At 49.3% G+C, this 20,456-nt stretch overlaps 1 protein-coding gene across 8 annotated transcripts in view; it reads left to right on the top strand.

The window, feature by feature from the left end:
• ACAP3 (ArfGAP with coiled-coil, ankyrin repeat and PH domains 3) overlaps positions 1-20,456 on the top strand; it is a 161,358-nt gene that overhangs the window by 59,655 nt on the left and 81,247 nt on the right. For 2 of the 8 annotated variants that reach the window (XM_039509222.1, XM_039509221.1), the window contains exons 1-4: positions 8,923-9,120; positions 9,794-9,851; positions 16,261-16,380; positions 17,723-17,776. In XM_039509222.1, the coding sequence (XP_039365156.1) occupies positions 8,975-9,120; positions 9,794-9,851; positions 16,261-16,380; positions 17,723-17,776 (378 nt within the window). In that variant the 5' untranslated portion in view covers positions 8,923-8,974. Of the gene's footprint in view, positions 1-8,146; positions 8,188-8,922; positions 9,121-9,793; positions 9,852-16,260; positions 16,381-17,722; positions 17,777-20,307; positions 20,376-20,456 lie in introns of those variants that run through there. The other 6 variants (XM_039509219.1, XM_039509220.1, XM_039509223.1 and 3 more) reach the window with 4 other exon arrangements.

The raw sequence follows: 20,456 nt of genomic DNA, 5'->3' as shown, positions 1-20,456 counted from the left end.
ACCTTAACACTGACCTGGTGCAGCCTGTCAGTCCTGGCAAACTTTTCTAGTTTCTTATTCTTTTGTGCCATGGAGAAGTGTCTACTCAGCACCTTTCTAAAACCACCTAACTGCAGTGAAACCAAGTCCCCAGAGAGGAAAAGGCCAGTGCATTCACTCCATCCCTCAGATCTACACGGGTTAGTTATCCCTCTTCCGCCTGGGATTTTAAAATGCTTGTGGGGACCACAACTTCCTCAGAGGCGGGGGATGCTTCTCCATGGCTTCCCCTCAGCCTCAGCCTGAAGCAAAATTCAGATTCCGAACACCCTCGGAGTTGGGGACAGTTCTAGTTTCATTGAATGAAACTGCGTCTCTTCTCTGTATTCGGGAGGGCTGTATTTCGCACTGCGCAAGCTGCCACTGGACGTTTAGGTCACGGGCTGTTTTCTCTTCTCTCATGATGGAAATAGCCTGAGGCCTGGAAGAGCTTTAGGAGGAGCACAGCACTGGGAAGCAAGCAGGGCACCTCGCCAGGAGATGACTGAACAGCTCTTAGCCGCTGGATAATTAGGACCTTGCTTTTTGGGTCTCAGTGAAACGATTCACCTCCTCCTGTCCCGGTCACTTGTCTTTCTAGTTAGGTTCCTCCGACCATGTGAACGTGCAGGATGCTGCACATTCTTTTTGACACATGACAGCTGCCACGGATGTCTGAGGATTCCTGGCTGTGCTCAGAAGTATGGCACGCTCCCTCTGCATGGCAAGCACATAGGTGCCCCACAGATCATAGGAATGGCATGTGCTGCCTTTCTGTCTCGCTTCCTCACCGCTCAGGGCCAGTTCTGGTCTCAGTCGCGCTGCAGTGACGCCGTTGATCTCAGTGGCGTTATCCCAGGCGCACGGTACATTTGTATAACTGAGATCAGAATCTCACTTACGGTCTATAATGTGCCGAATTCTCTGCTCTATTGATATAAACAGAGAGGATGAAATCAGCAGAGAATTTGGCCCATGGCCTTTATTACTCACGAGGAGGGGGCCAAACAAACGTTCAGTCAAAGCCTATTGCTTCCCCTCAAGATATGGGCACAGCAAGCTGTGACACCACCGCCGTGAGGATGGCAAAGCTATTCCAAGGGGAGAAGGCTGAAGGGCAGCTTGGAAGTTCCTAGTTTCTAGTATGTGGTTAAAATCCTTCAAGTTGATGTCTGCCGTTTAGCAGCTGCTGCTGTTTCTTCACTGCAGAGATAAACCCCTTCTTTCAGCTGGCTCTTCTATCCATCTCTCACAGATGAGAGGAAACCGCGTGGAAAAATTGAATCCGGATGGGCAATAAGGGGATGATGCATGAAGGCATGTGACTTCCAAGTCCAGAGAATAAAAATAGCAGAAAAATCTGCCGGAGAGCAGCCCTTTCATTATTTCTGTTTCTTGCACAGGCTTCTGCCGTTGGCACAGACTGGGAGGCTGGCATTCCTATTGGGCTTCCATACGCACTGCCAGAAAGAGCTTGGCAGCACATCGTTAAAGGAGGAAATAAGCCTCTTTTTTGGAAGCCGTTTCAAAGGCCTGGGTGACGGATCAATTATGGTCAGACCCCCGTGGCAACCTGTGGGGAGTGAAGAATCTGGGCTGGGATTGTGAGTCACCAGGACTTTGTTTCCCGCCCACTCATCGTGGGGGGATGGGAGTCTTGATTCCCATCCTGATCTTAGAGCTGCTTCCGGGGGTGGCTCAAGTTAGCTGTTGGGAGAACAAGCTTTGGAAAAGGACAGCCCAGCGCTTACCTCTAAGTCTGCTTGATGTTGTTGCGGTGCTGTGGTTGCCATGGCTCAGGAGACTGAAATCTCCATGACGATGCATTGGTACCGTGGCAACCAGACAAACTGATGTAACAGTATTTGATTTGGGTTAAAGAGCAGCCCATCCGAAGGCAGAAAGTAGAGCCAGGTGAAATGTGGAACTTAGGCGCGCTCACCCATCCTCCATTCTAATATAACCTACCCATTCCCTTTCATAGCATACGGGACTCTCTTAATTCATTTCCCAAGGCATTTGTAGGGGAAGTGTTTGTGCTGGTGAAAAAGTCTGTGGATAGTGAAAGGAGAAGATATAATAAGCCTACAGGTGCCAGTCTCTGATCTGGAAGAGTGGGTAGCCGATGCCAATTGTCTGCAAACACCCTCCTGGCTGAGATGAGGATTGGGACACATTGAAGAAGTCGTGCAGGGAAACCGGCACCACTACTGTCCGCTACGTATTATCTGTTTTGTGATTAAACAGAGAACTTCATTCTCCAGCAGCACTAAATTCACCCTTGCCTGTAACCCATCCATCCAATGCTTCCTTTAAAACTCAGAAGATCACCTCAGCAGCATTGTTCGAGCTAGCCGTCTGGGGCATGCAGGAAGGGTTTGTGTCTGGTCCTCTCTGGCTAGCAGGACCCTAGCCAAGATCTATCAATAGCAGCACACCAGCTGTGACACTGCAGGAAGCCCAGGGTCATTGTGGATGTGGTCAGAATTCTAAAGAGGCATCAACATGGTAATTGACAAGTTTAGTTCAAATAAAACGGTGGGCTGGATTCAAATCTTCTTCAGTGACTTTCCAAATTGGACACAGCTCACTTTCCTCTTCCAACACAGCCTGGGCAACGCAGGCAGAGCAGAGCTGTATTTGCGGGTAGCAAAGGCCGATATTACAGCACTGTTTCGAGATCTTATTCTGAAAACATAAAATAGATTTACTATTCTTGGGCCCTTTGCTGGCACCAAAGAAAATTACACTTGCCTGAAAACGGGAGGCAGCTAACTCCCTTGCTTCGCTTGAGGGCGAATGGCCTTCCAGGGAGATTGCTCCGTCTGCAGAACAAAATCAAGTCTGCAGGAGACCCTCTGAGCAAAGAATGGCTCCAGCAGGGAGAGTTTAACGAGCTCCTCTGGGAATAGGACCCGCTCTTTTCCGACTGGAGCCAGTGGGAGTTGAGGGAGCTCATACATGGCAGGGCTGGGCTGGATGTTTGGAGAGGCACCTCTGTGCAATGCTGATGCCACACAGATTTGTTCTGTGGACATATCTAGACCACAGCATCAGTGCGTATCTCTGTACCCTACATGATCTTACATCCAGAATCCCTTTTATTTACATTAATATAGACATTGAGATTTGTACTTCCTTGGCTCCTAGCTAGTGCGTTACAGCCATAGATCTCAGAGCCCTTTGCAAAGGGTGAGAAGATTCATTAGCCCTTTTTTTGCAGAGGGGGAAGGTGAGGCACATCGCAGGTCAGTGGTAGGCGCAGGGAGAGAACCTGTGCCTAGAAGTGGTCTGGAGCGTGGAAATAACGTTTGAGGAAGCAACCAGACCTTTGGCGTTGTATCTGCTGGGCACCTTTTGGGGTTCATCTATTACTACAAAGGCTGCTCAAGTTTGATTAGACATAGGACTGTGCTGTTAAATTCTGGATCCAGATTTCAAATCCCTCCCCCTCCCCCCAAGTTTAGGGAGTTCAGATACAGGATCTTGGGTGGGCCCATGATAGGGATGGAGGCCAGCTGTGAAATCCAGCTCTCGAGCCAACTAATGATTATGAACCTGCCAACTCCCTCTAATTTGGGATACTTAGCTTTGGGTTCCTCTCGGTGATGGCAGGAAGAGGTCTATCTAGCTACCAAGGATGCAGGGAGAGACTCTGAAGCTGGGGGTGGAGGAGCGGGAGGGAATCTGGCCAAGGTATAGTAGTATCTGAAGTGCCCGGCAGGTAGAATCCCTCATTTTGTCTGTCAACATATTTCCTCCTGCATTGCGGGAGCCGGCAGGACCTAGCCAACTGCATCTCAACTGCTAGGGGCACTTACATTGTCTCTATCCGGCTTTGCTGGATGAAAACTAGATCCCCGGCCATCTTACGTAGCACATAATGGTGATGAATAACTGATGGCACTTCTTCTGTGTTTGAAGTTTGGCTTGTGTCAGGAAGTAGATTTGTTTCGGGGGAGTGTCATTTTCTCTAAGCGATCAGCGACCAAGTACTCTCTGCGCAGCGCATCAGGGGAACTTCAATACCTCTTGCTGTTGCAGGGAGTCTGAGCACACCATGGCCCATGTAGGAATGCCAGGAGCCCTGCTAAAAGAAACTAGACAAGGAAAGGAAAGCAGATACTGGGCCCAATACAATTCTGGTGCAAGAAGATGCAATGCCCTTGACTTCCATGGATTTATACTGGTTTATCCTAGGCCAGCATATGGCCCATCATGTCCAAAATGGCCGGGAAGGATATAGTCAAACCACAAGACAGAAACAGTTTTGCATGAAAAGAGAGTATGCTGATAATATATGAGACTTTCTCTTGCTCGTAAGTAACCTCATGTGGTTTGGTGGGGGGATAATCAACTCAAATAAGGATGGTTACAAGCATTACATCATGGTTCCTAAATATGCAGCTAATTTAGATTTCACAAGCTGGTTATGAGATGTTAAGTAACTAGACTCCTTAATTCTTAAAACAAATACGCATATTCTTTGAGGCTTCACAGCTATGTGAAAGATTTCTTTATGAAAACCACATTTATGGCAGATGGGGAAGGGCTGTATGTAACGGATTAAAAAATCTGGTTCCAAAACAACTATGTAAAAGATAAACAATCTGCCCCATAGTTGTCAAACCTCAGAAAATAAAGGCCAGTTCTTCGGCTAGTATAAGTCAGCTGAGCTCCATGGAGTGAGGAAGTGGACCTAATTTAAGGGAGGGATAGTTGTCTATCATTTAAAACAGGTGGTTTGAAATCAAGGACTGTATTATCAGCTGGCGTAGAAGGGACATAGCTCTGCTGAAGCTGGTAGAGCTGCATTAATTGGCACAACCAGAGGATTCCTTAGTTCTGTTGATTTCAGTGGACATTTGGAGCCTAAATAGACGTTAGGTGTGTAAGCTGCTTCATTGATTCCACTCTGAGTTTTTTTTAAAGACAGTCGTGCTATGCTGATTTACACCAATTGAAAATTGTGCCCCAGGACTCCTGGGTTCTTTTCCTGGCTCCACCCTAAATTCTCAAGTCACGTAATCCAACGTTTTCCAGCTTGCCCTCTGCATTGGAATGGTTCAAATGCTGGGGAGAGGAGGTGTCAAGGCAGGGGAGGGTCCAACCGATCCGAGGCCCGAGAAGTTGGATGCAATAGCAATGGGGGAGTGACTGGAGGGGTTCAAAGAAAGGGGTGATGTGAACAGAAGGACGGACGAGGCAGATGATCTTGGTGGCTGCAATTTGTACCGACTGGAGCGGGAGCAATGTGGGTGTGAAGGAGGCCTGGAGAGGAGAGTGTTCCCATAAGCAAGAAGGGAGGAGATGAGAGGTGAGAACAGCGAGTGAAGGTTGCATCTTAGAAATGTTGCAAAGGAAGAAACAGTGAGATTTGGACACCCCCCAGAGCAGAAGGGGAAAGGGAATTCTCACTGGGTATTTAGCAAGCTTAACACAGAGCATAGCAGGACCCTCTGAGATGCTAGTTCAAATCCAACCCTGGTCAGAGGAGACTGAAAAAGTCATTACTTCATGCTAGCCCTTTAGTGGCCTATGTGACCAAGCTGATGGTCTCAGCCCCATTCTGAGCAACTTCATAGGGAGGTGGTATTGCTCAGTGAGTAGGGCACTTGCTCAGGAGTCAGGAAAGCTGGATTCTATTGCCACTGGCCTACAGTGTGACCTTGGTCAAGTCACTTCCACTCTCTGTGCCCCTCTTTCCCCTCCCACTCTTTTGCCTTGCCTAGATTGTAAACTCTTCAAGGCAGGGACTGCCTCTTATCTAGTGTCAGTACAATGCTTATCACATGGGGCCCCCAATCTTATCTGGTGCTCTCTAAGTGCTACCATTATGAAATAATAATCACATGTACAAATGCCCTATCACGGCTAGCACCTCAGCTGGCAAGCTGACCGCTCATTGTGCCTGGAGAATGAACTCCCAGTCCTTGTGGAGGTCTTTCCAGAACAGGGCTGAGGCGGACTGGCGGGAGGGGGGGAGGTGTGGGAAGCATTCACTGATGATGAATAGAAGCCGCTTATCTGAGTCTGTCACTCCAGCGCCTTCCGTCAGCTCCTAAACCCCTTGAAAAGAAAGGCAAAAGAAATTGCCCCTACTCACTGAGCAATACCACCTCCTCATGCCTATGGGGACCCAGATTGCTGGAGAGATGGGATGAGGCAAAGTTATTTTCTTGCTTGTAGATTTGTGCAGTGGAAGCTGGGGCAGGGCACAGCCTCAGCATTCAGAGCCAGGGCGTCAATGCCCCAAACTCTCAGGCTGTTTAGATCCAGCTTGTTGGATCAGCCCCTTGTGAGGCAATAACGGGATCTTGGATTCTGGGACGCGGCTGGGAGCTGCAGAGCAATTCTGCTGACTCATGAGGCACCCAAATCAGGTGGGTCTCATTAGCTCCCCCTCAAGAGGGCAAAAAATGGGGGAAGGAAAGAGAGGAAATAGGGGGTGAGACAAGAGGTCTTGCGCAGAAAAATCCCCACAATCAGCGAGCTCCAGAGTGAGCCCAGGCTAAGCCTCCCTCGGCACGTGAGGAACCAGGTGATTCAGACGTCTGACAACATGCACTTAATATTCAGTCACAATAGGTCATGTGGTGGTATGTCCCATGACTGTGTGAACTCCCCATGCGCTGAATACCCTAAGGCAATTACAAACCTTTCACAAACCCTTCTAAAAGCGCTGGTACATTGATTACGAGGCGATTACATTAAATAAACTAGTTTTTCCTCTCCCCCCAGGGAAACAGCCCCACCACTTCCCACGACCCCTATGAAACTCAACAAAGCAGCCACATAACCTGAAAGCCCAGGAATGGCAGATGGGACCTCCCCTGCCCCTCCCAGCATTGAGCAATAACATCATTGTAATTATATATGTTAGTAGCACCCAGAGGCCCCAATTGTGGATCAGGGCCTTGTACATGTCATTAAAAAAAAAGACCATCCTTGCCACAAAGATTTTACTGTGTTGGCATATAATGGGTGTGAATCCTCCTTCAGAGCAACTTTCTATGTAACATTCATTTTTTAAATTGCTTGCTCTTGGAGGATGGGGTTGGACTGCAATGACCTTACAGGATAGCTAAGAAATAGGGTTGGAATTTTCAACCTGCCTAAGGGATTTAGCCACCCAGTCCCCCAGTAAAAATCAATGGGAATACCCCATTTAAAAACATCAACGGGAAATGGGAATCCTGCCCCACACCCCTGCCCTTGAAAATCTTAGCCCAGAGATAAATAAAAGCTGTTTTGTTGGATGTCATAAAGGATAGAAACTGACAGGGGTGGGGGAAAGGACACAGCACAACAGAACTCGATTGGCTCATGCAGTCTCCTCTTACGCTTAATAGAGAGGAAGGATGGTCCAGGGGTCAGGGTGCTCCCCAGGAACTTGGGAAAGCTGCGTTCAGTTCCTTGCTCCGCCACAGACTTCCTGGGTGACCTTGGGCAAGTCACTAAGGCTATATCCGCACTGCAAAGGAAAAAACATGGCGCTGAGTCTTCAAGCCTGTGTCAACCAACTCAGACTGCATGGCTAAAACCAGCAGTGTAGCCGTTCCCGCGTGGGTCAAAATCTGCTCAAGGTTTTTAGCCCCACATGGTGAGCCCAAGTCAATTGAGCTGCTGCGGGTTTTTCTTTGCAGTGTAGATGTACCCTCAGTGTCTCAGCCCCCTATCTCTAAAATAGGGATATCAGTACCCATGCATACGCACACCTTCCAGGGATTTTAGCAGAATTTGAGGCTGCTCAGCACCTGTCAGAATTGGGCCCAATTATGTAATGTGACAGGACTGTGATAGGGACAGGCATAATGTGCAGGGAGGAGAGTCACACAGTCACATGCTACATCACATGGCCGGTGTTGTCCCTGAATATTAGGTCTATACTGTAAGTTGTTTGAATCATCTGGCTCCTCACAGCACTCCAAGGGAGATTGGAGACTGTTGGGAGAGGTGCTCTCTCCTGAAGCCTGTGCGCACTGGATTGGCGATCGCCTTAAAAGTTCAGGACAGAACTGACGTGCTCGAGATCAGCGCCTGGCCTTCTATTTGATTTATTTCCTTTGTGGGGAGGGAGTCTCCCATCTCTGTTCCATTTGGATTACCCGGCGGGATGTCGGCCGACTTGTAGCAGTGTCAGATGGGGGCTGTGTTCACCTGTAGAAGGTATTGTTCGTTTATTTCCCCTGGAAGAATGGTGAATGTGGAGAAGTGCTGAGTTTGCTCTGCTACTTGTATTTCCTCCGAGAAAGAGAGACAGGCTGAATCACAACATCACATGACCTCTCAAGGTCCCTTCCAGCCCAACGTTTCTATGACTCTGTGATCAGAGTGAAACTCCCTTCCCAAACTCAGTGGAAGTTTGGATCTGGATCCAAATTTTATGACTTTGCCCTATCAATCATTTTTTATTTGTCCTTCCTGTTGTTAGCAATGTGTCCCTGGGAGGCTGTTCATCTGTTTAAAACAAGAGCCTTTAGAGAATAGATTTTGTTGCCTGATCTACTGAGGCCCTGGGGGTTTTCTCCTGGTTCCTTTTGGATTGTGCGTGTCACGTCCTTGGCTGTTTTAAAGCCACATGAATCGGTGCTTCACCGGCACATCCTTCCTCCACAGACCTTTTACCTGGCACATGCCCATGGCTGGAATTTTTAAAAAGCCGAGCGTTAACACTTCATGCTGTTCACAGCAAACCCACACGTGTGAGAGGGTTCATGCAATGGACTCTGGAATGCATGTGCTGGGACACAAAATTGCAGTGAGGTTTACCACATTTCCAGGTGCTTGTTGAAGGGAATGGCTGCCCAGCTGTGGACAGGCTATCCCAGTAAGCTGCATTCAGTGGGAAGGTTTCTGCCTTACTGCTCTTGCAGTTGGAGTTTTGCCTAAGAGAAAAGTGGATTTACCCCAAAGGTCTTGAGCTGGAAATGTCTTTTGCCAATGGGCTGGGCTGATGTCATTGGAATGTGTCCCACAGTTGGGGGAGGCCAGAATCCTACTGGCCTCTTACTGTCACCAGCACCCAAGAAATGGAAAGAAAACAGACCCAATGGATCTCTCCTCCAGACACAGCCAAGGCACTAAGGGTAACACTCAGAGGTGTGTGAGAGTGAGTAGATTGAGACGTTAACGGGACCAAGATATGCCCACATCGGGCTAAAGGCTTGCTGGGGTTGAGAAGATGCAAGCCAACGTGTGGGTGTTCTTGAGGCATAGTTACAGCCTGAGGTCTAGTTTCACAAGGGCTCTACGCCGGCAGTTAATGCTGGTTGCCCCTGTTCTGGGCACAGTTAATGCTGGTTGCCGGGGCGGTGCACCCGTTTACCCCAGCCATGTCATTCATGCTGGTGTAACTTAACAGTTGCTCCCGATTTACATGGGCGTAAATGAGATCAGAATAAGACCCCACGGGTGGTGGCTTTGCTGTACATTGCCCTAGCACAAGACAGCCCAGTGACTTGCCAGTGACACGGATGGGGGGTTGTCAGCAATTTTCTCCCCTCCTTCCCATATTTTTCACCAGCCCAGGAGCAAAACCCACCCCAGATAATGTAGGATCCTCGGAATGGAATTCTCCCAAAACGTGGATCCTCCGCTCAGACGGCAGCCTCTGCGCAGGAAACCCCAGACTGGGTGGTGTGAACTTCCACCCCTCTCCTCTGCCTTTTGGAGTTCTTCCGGCCTTTGCCTGTCAAGGACTGTTCGGTTTCTCTGCCCATCCTCCATGTTTAGGCAACCAGCTGATTTCCCCTTTTTGCTCTTCTGATTACAGGGCGACCATAGATGAAGTGGAAACAGATGTGGTGGAGATAGAAGCAAAGCTTGACAAGGTAAGTGAGGGAGTGGCTTTGGGGGAGATGGCTGGGGTGAGTCTTTGGTTTAGGAACGTGGCCCTGCCAGCCTGTTCTGGGCAGAGGGCCCCTGCTCAGACTGTCAGGAAATCGTTGGTCGATATGCTGGTTTAGTGTGTAGGATCATGTCTTCCTGTACTGCCTGGCCCCAGCCACTGCAGCTCAGCCATAGGCGAGGGAGTTGGTTGCTCCTTTTAGCACAAATAGCTGGGGCTTGTTTCTGAAGAGTGGTCAGAAGAGTTCCACTTCTTTGTACCTCTGTTTCCCCTTCCACTCTGTCTTTGGCTTGTCAGCTTGGGCGGTAAAGCTCTGTGGGGCAGGGGCGCTTCTCACTAGGTGTCTGCACAGCAACTAACACGACGTGGCTGTAGCCTCAGTTAAGACCTCTAGGCACCACAGTACAGTCATAGAAATAAAGGGGCAGTGGTCACTCCGTGATTGTGATGTCTGTAGGTACGCAGCCTGGGTTGGTTACAGTAGCGCTCAGTAACTCAGAGCTGGGGTTCACCGAGGGGAGGGTGTATGTGGAATTCAGCTGGGAAGGGTTTTAACAATATCGTGTCGAATCTGTTTCTATTGTGCTGAAGTCTTAAAAACCATTTCCTATCGCAACAATCACCTTAAATAGCTCCCCTTTGGGGAGGATGTCTAGCCCATTGCTTAGATGAGGGTCAGGACTCCTGGGTTCGACTCCAGCCTCTGCCAGAGGATCCCTGTGCAACTATAGCTTAGCTGCACCACCTTTCCTCGAGCAGCAAAATAAAGATAACACCTACCACACAGCCACTTTCTGAAGCTTAATGAATGGTTTTAAAGCACTTTGAAGTTCTTGGATGAAAGGTGCTATAAACATGCAAACTGTTATTATACTATAATGAAAATTGAGTGTGTGTACACCACTGGCCTCTGCCGGATAGAACTAGAACTGAATTGAAGCCAGACTTCCTGAATCCCAGGATGGTATCTTAGCCCTGGTCTACACTGCAGGGGGTGGGCGGTGGGAATTGATCTAAGTTACACGACTTCAGCTATGTGAATAATGTAGCTGAAGTTGATGTACTTAGAGTGACCTTACCGTGGTGTCTTCACCGCGGTGAGTCAACTGCTGCCGCTCCCCCGTCGACTCTGCTTGCGCCTCTCGTGGCGCTGGAGTACAGGAGTCGACAGGAGGGGGCTCGGGGATCGATTGATCGTATCTAGACTGGACACGGTCAATCGATCCCCGCTGGATCGATCGCTGCCCCCTGATCCAGCGGGTAGTGTAGACGTACCCTTAATCATAAGAAGTGTGAACCTGAAAGCTGCTACCTTACCGATTTTCCTCTCTCCCATTGTGTGCACATGCTTGTCTGCTATTGGAAGGTTGTGAACGAGTGCCAGGCTTAACAGGGCTGATCTGTTTAGTGTAGGGTTTCTCCTGAGGGCTGGGCAGTGCCCACTAACTGGTTTTTACTGTATGTTTTTCTGGGTGCAGGGACTCTAATTTTAGACAACATAGTATTGACTCAAGTGCTAAACAAACAAACAAAAATACTTTCAAAATACAAAACATTCCAAGGATGTTGCAAAAAGATGTAGAAAAAGCAACAAAGCAGGTCAAATTTCCTGTTTTTGGACATTGATTGTGCCCCTTTAAAGTTTCCAAATATCCACATGGTTGTGCTACTGCATGATTTGATGAGGTCTCTATCAGCAGCCACAGAGGCAAAAGCCGCCATCAGCAAGAATAGTTTGTAATAGCCTGGAGTTTTAGAGTAGGGATGGGTGGGGAAAGAGTTGAAACAGTCTTGGATCCAAGTCAAGAGACTTACTGACAGAAAGTCATGTTGTGCCCCTCCAAATGTCGGAAACATCTACCCAGTTGTTTCTGCCTGAGCAGACAGGTGGAGGAACCAGTGATGGTGCTGGAGTTTAGCAGGGAAATTGTGTGTTGCTAGAAGGGGAGAGAACATCTGCATCAGACTAAGAGATTGTCTTTGCTGAAGTCACAGGCCCTAAGAAATTGGTGGTGTTAGCCGAGTTCCTAGTGGACAAGTGCCTGCATAAGATAACTAGCCTCCTCACTGGAAGATGAAAAGAACCCTGAACTCTCTGTTGGCCCTTAGAGCTGGTACCTTGGAGGTAGGACTGGGGTGCTTTGACTGTACAGTATTAGGGAAGCTTGTTCTGATGATTCCATTAGTGCGGCTAAAGGCCATTGGTTTCCAGGTCTGTCAATCTGGAACCGTTCATAGAATATCAGGGTTGGAAGGGACCTCAAGAGGTCATCTAGGCCAACCCCCTGCTCAAAGCAGGACCAATCCCATGACAGATTTTTGCCCCAAATCACCCCCTCAAGGATTGAATTTACAATGCTGGGTTTAGCAGGCCAATGCTCAAACCACTGAGCTATCCCTCCCCCGTTTGTTAGCGCTAGAATTCTATAAACAGTTATTCAGGACTCACAATTTCATTGCCTAGAGGAATGCCCCATAAATACATTTCCAATAGATTTAACAAGAGAGCTAATTAGGTAGAGCACCTTTGGGCAGGGACTGTCTTAAACCTATGGACTCATGTAATTTGGGCCCTCTCCAGATGGCAGCAATGGGCTGGTCTTGAAACTCCTTCCATTTTGAATGACAGCTCTCATGAGATCGGTTTCGTTTTCACATTGTTTCCACCGGTTTGCACCAAAATCTGGCATGGTTGATCATGTGAAATTGTGGCTGTGTCAGAATCAGAAATAGGGCCACGCAGCCTGGAACCGAAACAAGTAAAAGTGAGTTTGGATCCAGGAATTTGAAGCTGAAGGCCACTGTTGAAATTCAAAGCAGTTATGATTTGAGGGTTCATTCTGGGCAAAATTCTGTTCATTTTGCTCAGATTAAAAAGGAATGTTTGTAGGGCCCTTATCACCATAGTGTTTGAGTGTTTCACTGTCCTTAGTGGATTTATTGTCAATCTATCTGTATAGGACAGTGGCACAGGCAAATTAAGCAACTTTGCCCAAGGTAACACCATAATCGATGTCTGCACTAGGAGCTGACCCCAGTTCTTCTCAGCCCTTATCCAGTGCTCTATCCACTAGGTAATCCTTCCTCCTTGGGAATACTAGTGGAATAAGGCGCTATTCAGTGCAAGTGAGGGTGTCAGGATCTGTCTCTTAAGACTCAACTCTCTGTCCTTCCTGTGGTTTGGTGGGTTTCTCAGTCTTTAATTGCTTTCTACAGTTAGAGGTGGAAACAGCTGTTTCTAAACTGTGCAAATACGGCTGCTGCCTTCACTCTGACCTCAAGTTTGCCTCCAGCTGTTGCAGACTGCTTTCCTACCAATGGTGCCCAAGGCTTCTAATATTTCAGGAGTCTTTCTGAAGCTAGGGAACATGATTTCAGAGTGCTCTCGTGCTGAATGGCCCTCAGCTACTAGGAACACAGCCTTGGCCGTGTGTGTGAGGAGGTATTTTAAAAACCGCCACGTTGCAGAATAAGCTGGATTTCCTTTCCAAAGGATCTGTCCAAAGCCCCTGGTGTCCGTCTGGGCTCCAGATGCTACAGGAGCTACATCGGTTTGTTTTCTTTCTTTGGGGTGGGATGGAATAGCACAAATGTTCCTCTAGCACCCGGTTCTGTTCTGCCAGATTATGTGAACAAGAGAGAAAGGAGGCGTGTGAGAACTGTGTTCAGATAATACTCTGCTAACACAGCTGGAGACCATCGACTCACCCCATGGGCTGGTCACATTTATCAAAAATGGCTCTACAGTCATTAAAACGGATGATTTTGGTTTCTCCCCCCAGTGAAAAATTGCTGGAAAAAACTCAGTTTCCAAAACTGTTTGGTTGTCAAAAACCAACATTTTTCATTTTGTCAGAAAAAAATAAATGAAACATTCAGTGACACGTTTTGAACAAAAACATTTTTGTGTGTGTTTCTTTTGGAGTGTGTGGATGAGACAGTATCTTTTAAACCAGCCTTAACTGTGGGTGGTGTGGTGGTTCCCTTGGGCAGGGGTTCTATAGGGATCAAGAAGAGAGATTTTTGAGTCCTTGCTCTCCCCCCATCCTTTCTAAAAGGAGAAACTAGATAACCACGGGATTGTGAGTTCTGACTCACTGCACTCAGTGGACAGGCTGTTTCTAGGGCTGCTCGGGAGCTCACATGCGTGTATCTGGAAGTCTCTTGTTTCTGGACACTTTCCATGCGGTTGTGACTAAATTAGTGATCCCAGTCCATGAATGGACCCTGAGAGGGGCTGCGGTGGGAAGCGGCCTCGCCAAACTCTAGCACTTTACAGGAGTTGCTGTGCACCCATCTTTAAAACAAAGGAGTGGGTCTTACTCCGCGGCAGTTTGGACTAACTTCAGTGGTGTGGTAACAGTCTGTAATGTCAGTAAGAGGAGAAGCAGACGCCCTGTGTGTAGTACTGTTGCTAACACATCCCTCACTAGAGCTAGGACCTTCCACATCCACTGAGTGAAAACAACTGTGCTGTCTAGCACCACGAGCCGCTCAGAGAGGAATACCATCATTCCCTTCAGCTCTTTAGTCCTCAGAGGTGCTATTTCCCTGGGTTGCAGGACTGACTGAGACAGTGTTTAACAGTTAGCTAGAGTCCCTCCGATTTTACAGGGATCTGGTCGTTGGCCCGACGCATATTACACAGCTTAAAAAAATACAAAGCCCTCGGATCCATTATATCAGATAAATGTTTGTCAGGCTGCTAAATGTCACAGCCTCTGCCCTTGCTTTCCTTTTTCCCACACCCAACCCACTGCCTGGTCAGGAAAATCCAGAGAGAACATACGGAGCAAATTGCCCACAAAACAACTCTCAAACCTGCAGTTGAGTTCAGAAATCTCCACTGAATAGTTTTAAGAAATCATTTTGAGCATACAAGTGGACTGCAAACCATTCACTTCAGCTACTCATCCCCTCCTTCCCCCGCCGCCACCCCACCCAGCCAGTGTGAAGGTGCATTTCACCACTCTACCATTAGGCAGTTGTGCCTCAGTTTCCCTACCAAGGACAGTCTTCCCCAGGCTGACAGTTTGTTCTGGCCAGACCAAAAATCCTCTCCTTCCAGAGCAATGAAAGTGCAAACTCCTTTCATCCTCCTTGGGCACAGCCCTTGGCTAGGGTCTGTGCAGTCATTAAATCCACCCCTCTTGGTTGCAGAGGGCTTCCTCCCCCCTTCAACCAGGGGTCAAGACTCACTGGGCTACAACTCCCCATTCAATCCTTCCTCTCAGCTGCAGGGTTTCCATATCACCTCTCTAGGTAGCATCATACTGGGGCCTTCCGTTACGTAAGCTCCAGCCTTCGCACGCTAATACATGGAGCAGCTTTCCTGCTGCCCAGGACCACGTTCTCCAAAGCCAGCTTCCCACGAGGCTTTCCTCTGGCCTCTTGAGCCAAGCACCTGTCTGCAGGGAACGCTCCCCACCTTAGCTCAGGCCCCAGCACATCACCATCCTCCCCCAGGACTCTAACTGGCAGCAAGCTTTTCTCTCCGGCTCCCCCCTTCCCGGCAGGTCTGGCTGTAGCTTGCAATCCGGGAGGCAAACCAGGCATAGGTGAGAGCTGTGGCCTGAGCCCCTGTGACAGCTGGCATAGGGCCATCCAGCGATTTGGCCACACCCTCACCTGGGGGCTGCCCCATGGCCTCCACCTGGACTGGGCGGGTATGCTCCCTCCCTTCCTGACAGGGGTGTTAGCAGCAACAGGATTCTCCTTCCCCTCCTGGGCAGCAGCAGGGTGGCACCCCCCCCGGTGCCCCTCCCAGAGTCTTGTATGATTGTGGGGCCTGGTGACTCCATTCGCGGCTGCTCCTGCCTCGGCTGTCGGCAGACATCATTGCTTTACACCCAGGCCGCGTTCCCAAGCTTTTCTTTGCCATCACGAGAGCTAGAAATGTAAGGGCCAGATCCTCAGCTGGTGCACGTCCACTGAAGACAATGGAGCGACACCGATTACCCCAGCTCAGGCTTTGGCCTCACTGTTTTCTCAAATGACAGCTGGGGGAGGGTGGACCTCACTTCCTGATTCTGTCCTGTGTTGATTCTTTCTGTTTGGATTCACATGTTCAGACTAATCATCCTCCGGGATCATGGGCATTTCACAACCGGTGGCTGTCTGGCTGCAACCCATGCTGGGAGACAGTGTCTGTCGCCCACTAGTGGCCGATCAGTAAACCAGAGTAATGCAGTAATGAAGTTACTAAGCTAGGCCAACAAGTAGCAATGCAGGGTTTTAACTCTGAAGGTTCTGAGTTCAAACCACGGCATTAGCCCCGCAGATCAGACTGAACCTAACTCGGTGAATGTTATTTGCAAGTCAAGTTTCTTTTCAAAACTCTTTGGCCAGCCCTATAGGACATTCCCCACTCACGTCTCTTCCTCTCTCTGCAGCTGGTGAAGCTATGCAGTGGGATGATTGAGGCTGGGAAAGCCTACATCACCACCAACAAGCACTTCGTCAGCGGGGTCCGAGACCTGTCGCAGCAATGCAAGAAGGACGAAATGATTTCGGTGAGTTGCCTTGGGGAGAGGGGGAGCGAGCATCAGAAAGGGTTAAACTTTCCAACAAGAGACTGGGGCATTATACATGGGAGGAGGACTGCTGGGGATTCTCTCTAAACTGAGCAAATAAAAATGTTTCCCAGGAGTAGGCAGACGCCCGTGATGCTAGGTATGTGCTTTGCAATATGCAGTGTTGCATTGGGTTTCTACATGGTGCTTCTTTTGACTTCCTATCAGAGGTCCTTTATGCTAGTATCTTTTACTTATACACCTCGACCCCTTTATAATGCCACCCGATATAACACGAATTCGGATATAACGCGGTAAAGCAGCACTCCGGGGGGCGGGGCGCTGAGCGCTCCGGTGGATCAAAGCAAGTTCGATATAACGCGGTTTCACCTATAACGTGGTAAGATTTTTTGGCTCCCGAGGACAGCGTTATATCGAGGTAGAGGTGTATATGTACATCTCTATAGAGAGGCAAGTGAGGGGACCAGGCATCAGGACTTGGGGTTCCCTGCCCAGTTTTGCCACTGCCTCAGCAGACAAGAAAGACACATGGTCTCTGCGTGACTCAGTTTACCCTCCTGTGACGTGGGTTCAGTTTACCTGTCTCACTAAAGGAAGGGTGGAGAGCAGATGGTTGTGAGGCATAATATCTGCAAAGCATGCTGATATCTTTGCAGCCACGTGCTGCTATTATCAGCTGTGGCAGGGAGGGTCAGTGATATCCAGTGAACTCCATCAAAGGCAAGGAAATCATGCCAACTCTCATTCCAGCTGGGGTCAGCATTTTAACAGGAAGCTCCCAGGGATCCCTGAGAGTCTGTCCAGCGCATTGGTGAATCTTTACATGGAAGCTGTGCTATAGATATGCAGAATATTGATCCCTTTGGGTGAAATTTGTCCCCGTAGAGAGGACCAGCCCAAGGCCTATTCATCGTTGAAGTCTCACTTAGAGACAGATTTCACCTCAGTTTCTGAAAGAATCCCCAGATAATGCAATGTTGAAAAGGTTGAAGAATAGGATCCTTGTTTGCAAGAGGCACTATGGTTTTAAGAAGCCAGAATGCAAACAGGATCCTTGGAATCTAGGTCAGTGAGCATCGGTTATTTGGGAAACGTGGATAACCGTCGTGCAAGAGAAACAGCTCGGCAGTGCTGGTTTCAGTACTGAACCGGAAAGGACGGGCGGCCTCTGGCTTCAGTGCCAGCCATTTATTTCAATGCACAGTTGCCAACTGACAGAGTGAGCTCCTGAGTGGTTTAAAGAGTGTCCTCCCCCCGCCTGCCAGTGCTGGAGGAAGGGCAGCTGCCCCCATTCACTGCCTGTCCTCTTCTCCTTTCACAGGAGTGCCTCGACAAATTTGGAGACAGCCTGCAGGAAATGATTAACTATCACATGGTAAGGTGCCACCTCCCTCTTGTTTTGTTTGTGTGCTGGAGGCCAGCCCTTAATAGTCTCGCCTCCCTCTCTAGATGCTCCTTAATGATCTGTTGGTTTTGGATCAGGCAGCAGCCATGTGGCACTGGCCAAAGGCTGGGTCTACGAAGGAATCCTCTGAAGAATCCCTTTCCCTGAACACTCAGCAGCAATTACCAAAGTGAAGGGGTGCGGGATTGGGGGGATGTTGTACAAGGTTCTTCTCTCTTTAATGAGTCAAGTTCTGCCTCAGTTGCTCTGGTGCAACATCTAGTAGTTGCGAACTTTGTGCAGTGATCAGTGGGGTTGCATGGGTGCATTAATCAATGGGTTTGTACTGGTCTGCATGGGTGCATCGCACCAGTTTGCACGTGTGCATTGATCAGGGAGGTTGCGCCAGGTTACACACGTCCATTGGTCTGTGGTAGTGCACTGGATGCATTGGTCAGTGCAGTCGCATGAGCGCATAGATCCATGGTGGTGCAGTGGGTGCATTGATCCATAGGGTGCATGAGTGGCATTGGTTAATGGGGCTGCATGAGTGTAGCTGAAGGTGGGATTTGCCCCGCTGTCTTTAACCAAACATGCAGGACACTGGATGGGAATGTGGGGTAATGCTCTGCCCAGCGAGGTGAAGATGAGACTTTCAGCACCCTTATGGGTACCACTTGTGCAGGGTTGCTATCCCCACTCTCTTCTGTTGGAAGGGTAAGGCCCCAAAGGAGGATGCACTCTCTGAAGAATATGCTGCGTGTTGCCCATCCCACGCGCCAAAGGAATCTTCTCTGCATCTAAAAGTTAGGCAGAGAGAGATACACAATCAGAGGACAGTTCAAGGCAGCTGCGACCTTCTGGTGTCTGGGCCAACTGGAAAGAAAGCCATAGACTTTGCAGTCAGCCGCAGGTTGGGGAGCGGAGGGGAGAGGACAGGGCATCTCTCATCTTTACTTGCACGGTGGACTCACGGCAGCCAAAGTGTCAGGGACGTGCAACCAGTGTCAGAGGGAGAGGAGTTAAAATGCTCATCCCCCAAACGGAAAAAGCAAACCCACACTGTGGATGATTCATTCTTCTTTGGTGATTATGATGGGAGCTGTATGTGAGGCCAGGGCAGGACTAGATGGGGTCCTGATGAACTCCAATAATCAGCATGTTCACCGTGAATGCCTCACTTGCCTAGCCTGCATGCATTCCAGACTGGGGGGCAGAGGGAGGCCAGGGTCCTCTTGGAAGCCCCTCAGCATTGATCTCCGCCCTACCAGCAGGAGTGGCTTGAAGGTCACCTTGCTGCTCCTGCTTTGGAGTTTTGCATTGGCTTGATACGTCCATGTGAAGCCAGAACCCGAAGCAATATTCCAGGGGGCATGAGCCGCAGGTGGATTGGAACCAAAGGACCCGTTGGAGTGAGCAATCCGCTGCGAACACTGTCTGCCGGGTTGTGTGCAGCGTCGGGGTTAAGGACAAACTGGAGTATATTAATGCCACCATAAGATTAAAGGAAGAAAGTGGCCAGATAAAGGCTGATTCTGGACTTCAGTGCATCTCGAAACCAGAGCACCTGGGGTGGGAGAACCTGTCCTGTGAACACAATATTTATGAGCCTTGCACAGGAGAAAGGTGGGTCTCACTCTGTGGCCCTGAGCCAGCCGTACAGCATGTGACTCAGTAGGAGACGGGAGCGCTTCAGCGTGTCGGCGCTGGAGTGACCCAGTTTTATCCCCCGGTGTCCCTGTCACTGTGCATGAGGGATGACGTGTGCTTTTGGGACACAAGCTGACTGTATGTGATTGGAGGCAAAGCCGCAGTGAGTCCATTTCATTATCTGGGAAGCTGGTAGGGACATCCCGTTTCCTAATGGGAAATGACACAGGGGAAGAGGTAAGAATACACCCAGGCTTTCTGGGTGAGTTACTGTCTGAGAGCAAAGTCGACCAGTGATATAGAAACCCAACAGCAGGAGGACTGTACCAAACCTGTGTGTGTGTGTGTGTCAGAGAGAGAGGGATGTAAGCCCAGTCTACACTCGAAGTGCTTTGCTGGTATAGCTAGACCAGTGTACTGTACCGGCAAAGCGCTCCCAGTGCAGACACCGCTTTACCCGCAAAGCTTTTGCTGGTACAGTTCAATCCATCCCCACACCCCTGTGTGAAAGAAGCAATTCTGGTAAAAGCAAAGCGTTGCTGGTAGAACTGTGTCCACGCTAGGGGCTTCTGGTGGTACAGCTCTGTTAGTTGGAAATCACATCTCTTCACGGCCCTGATCCATGTAGATATGCCTGCAAAACTCTGACGTGTAGACCAGGGCAGAGAGATACGGGGGGTGAGGGAGAGAAGGAATGAAGGCATGAGAAGGGAAGACAGAGCCCACAGGAGAACCCCCAGCATTGGCTCTGTCTGCCAGAGGTTGCAACATGCTGTTAATGTTTAACGAGCTGCAGTTTGCTGAACTAGAAGTGCCGAATGTGCCAATTAAACCACCATTGCTACCGTGGAGGATGTGGCGAGAGAGGGGAAGTCCAGAGCTGGCTGCAAGTGCGGTATTTATCCCAGCAGACTGACGGCATGGGCTAAGCTCCTATTTGGTAGGCATGGGCCGGGCCTTGGGTCTCTCACTCTCCTTTTGCCCCTCACACCAACCCTTGGGCCTAGTTTTTCCCTCAGGT

This window comes from Mauremys reevesii, linkage group 21, assembly GCF_016161935.1.
Source record: "Mauremys reevesii isolate NIE-2019 linkage group 21, ASM1616193v1, whole genome shotgun sequence".
NCBI classification, from domain to species: Eukaryota; Metazoa; Chordata; order Testudines; family Geoemydidae; genus Mauremys; species Mauremys reevesii.
The sequence above is the reverse complement of the archived record's forward strand: the minus strand, read 5'-3'. Positions and strand labels throughout refer to the sequence as shown.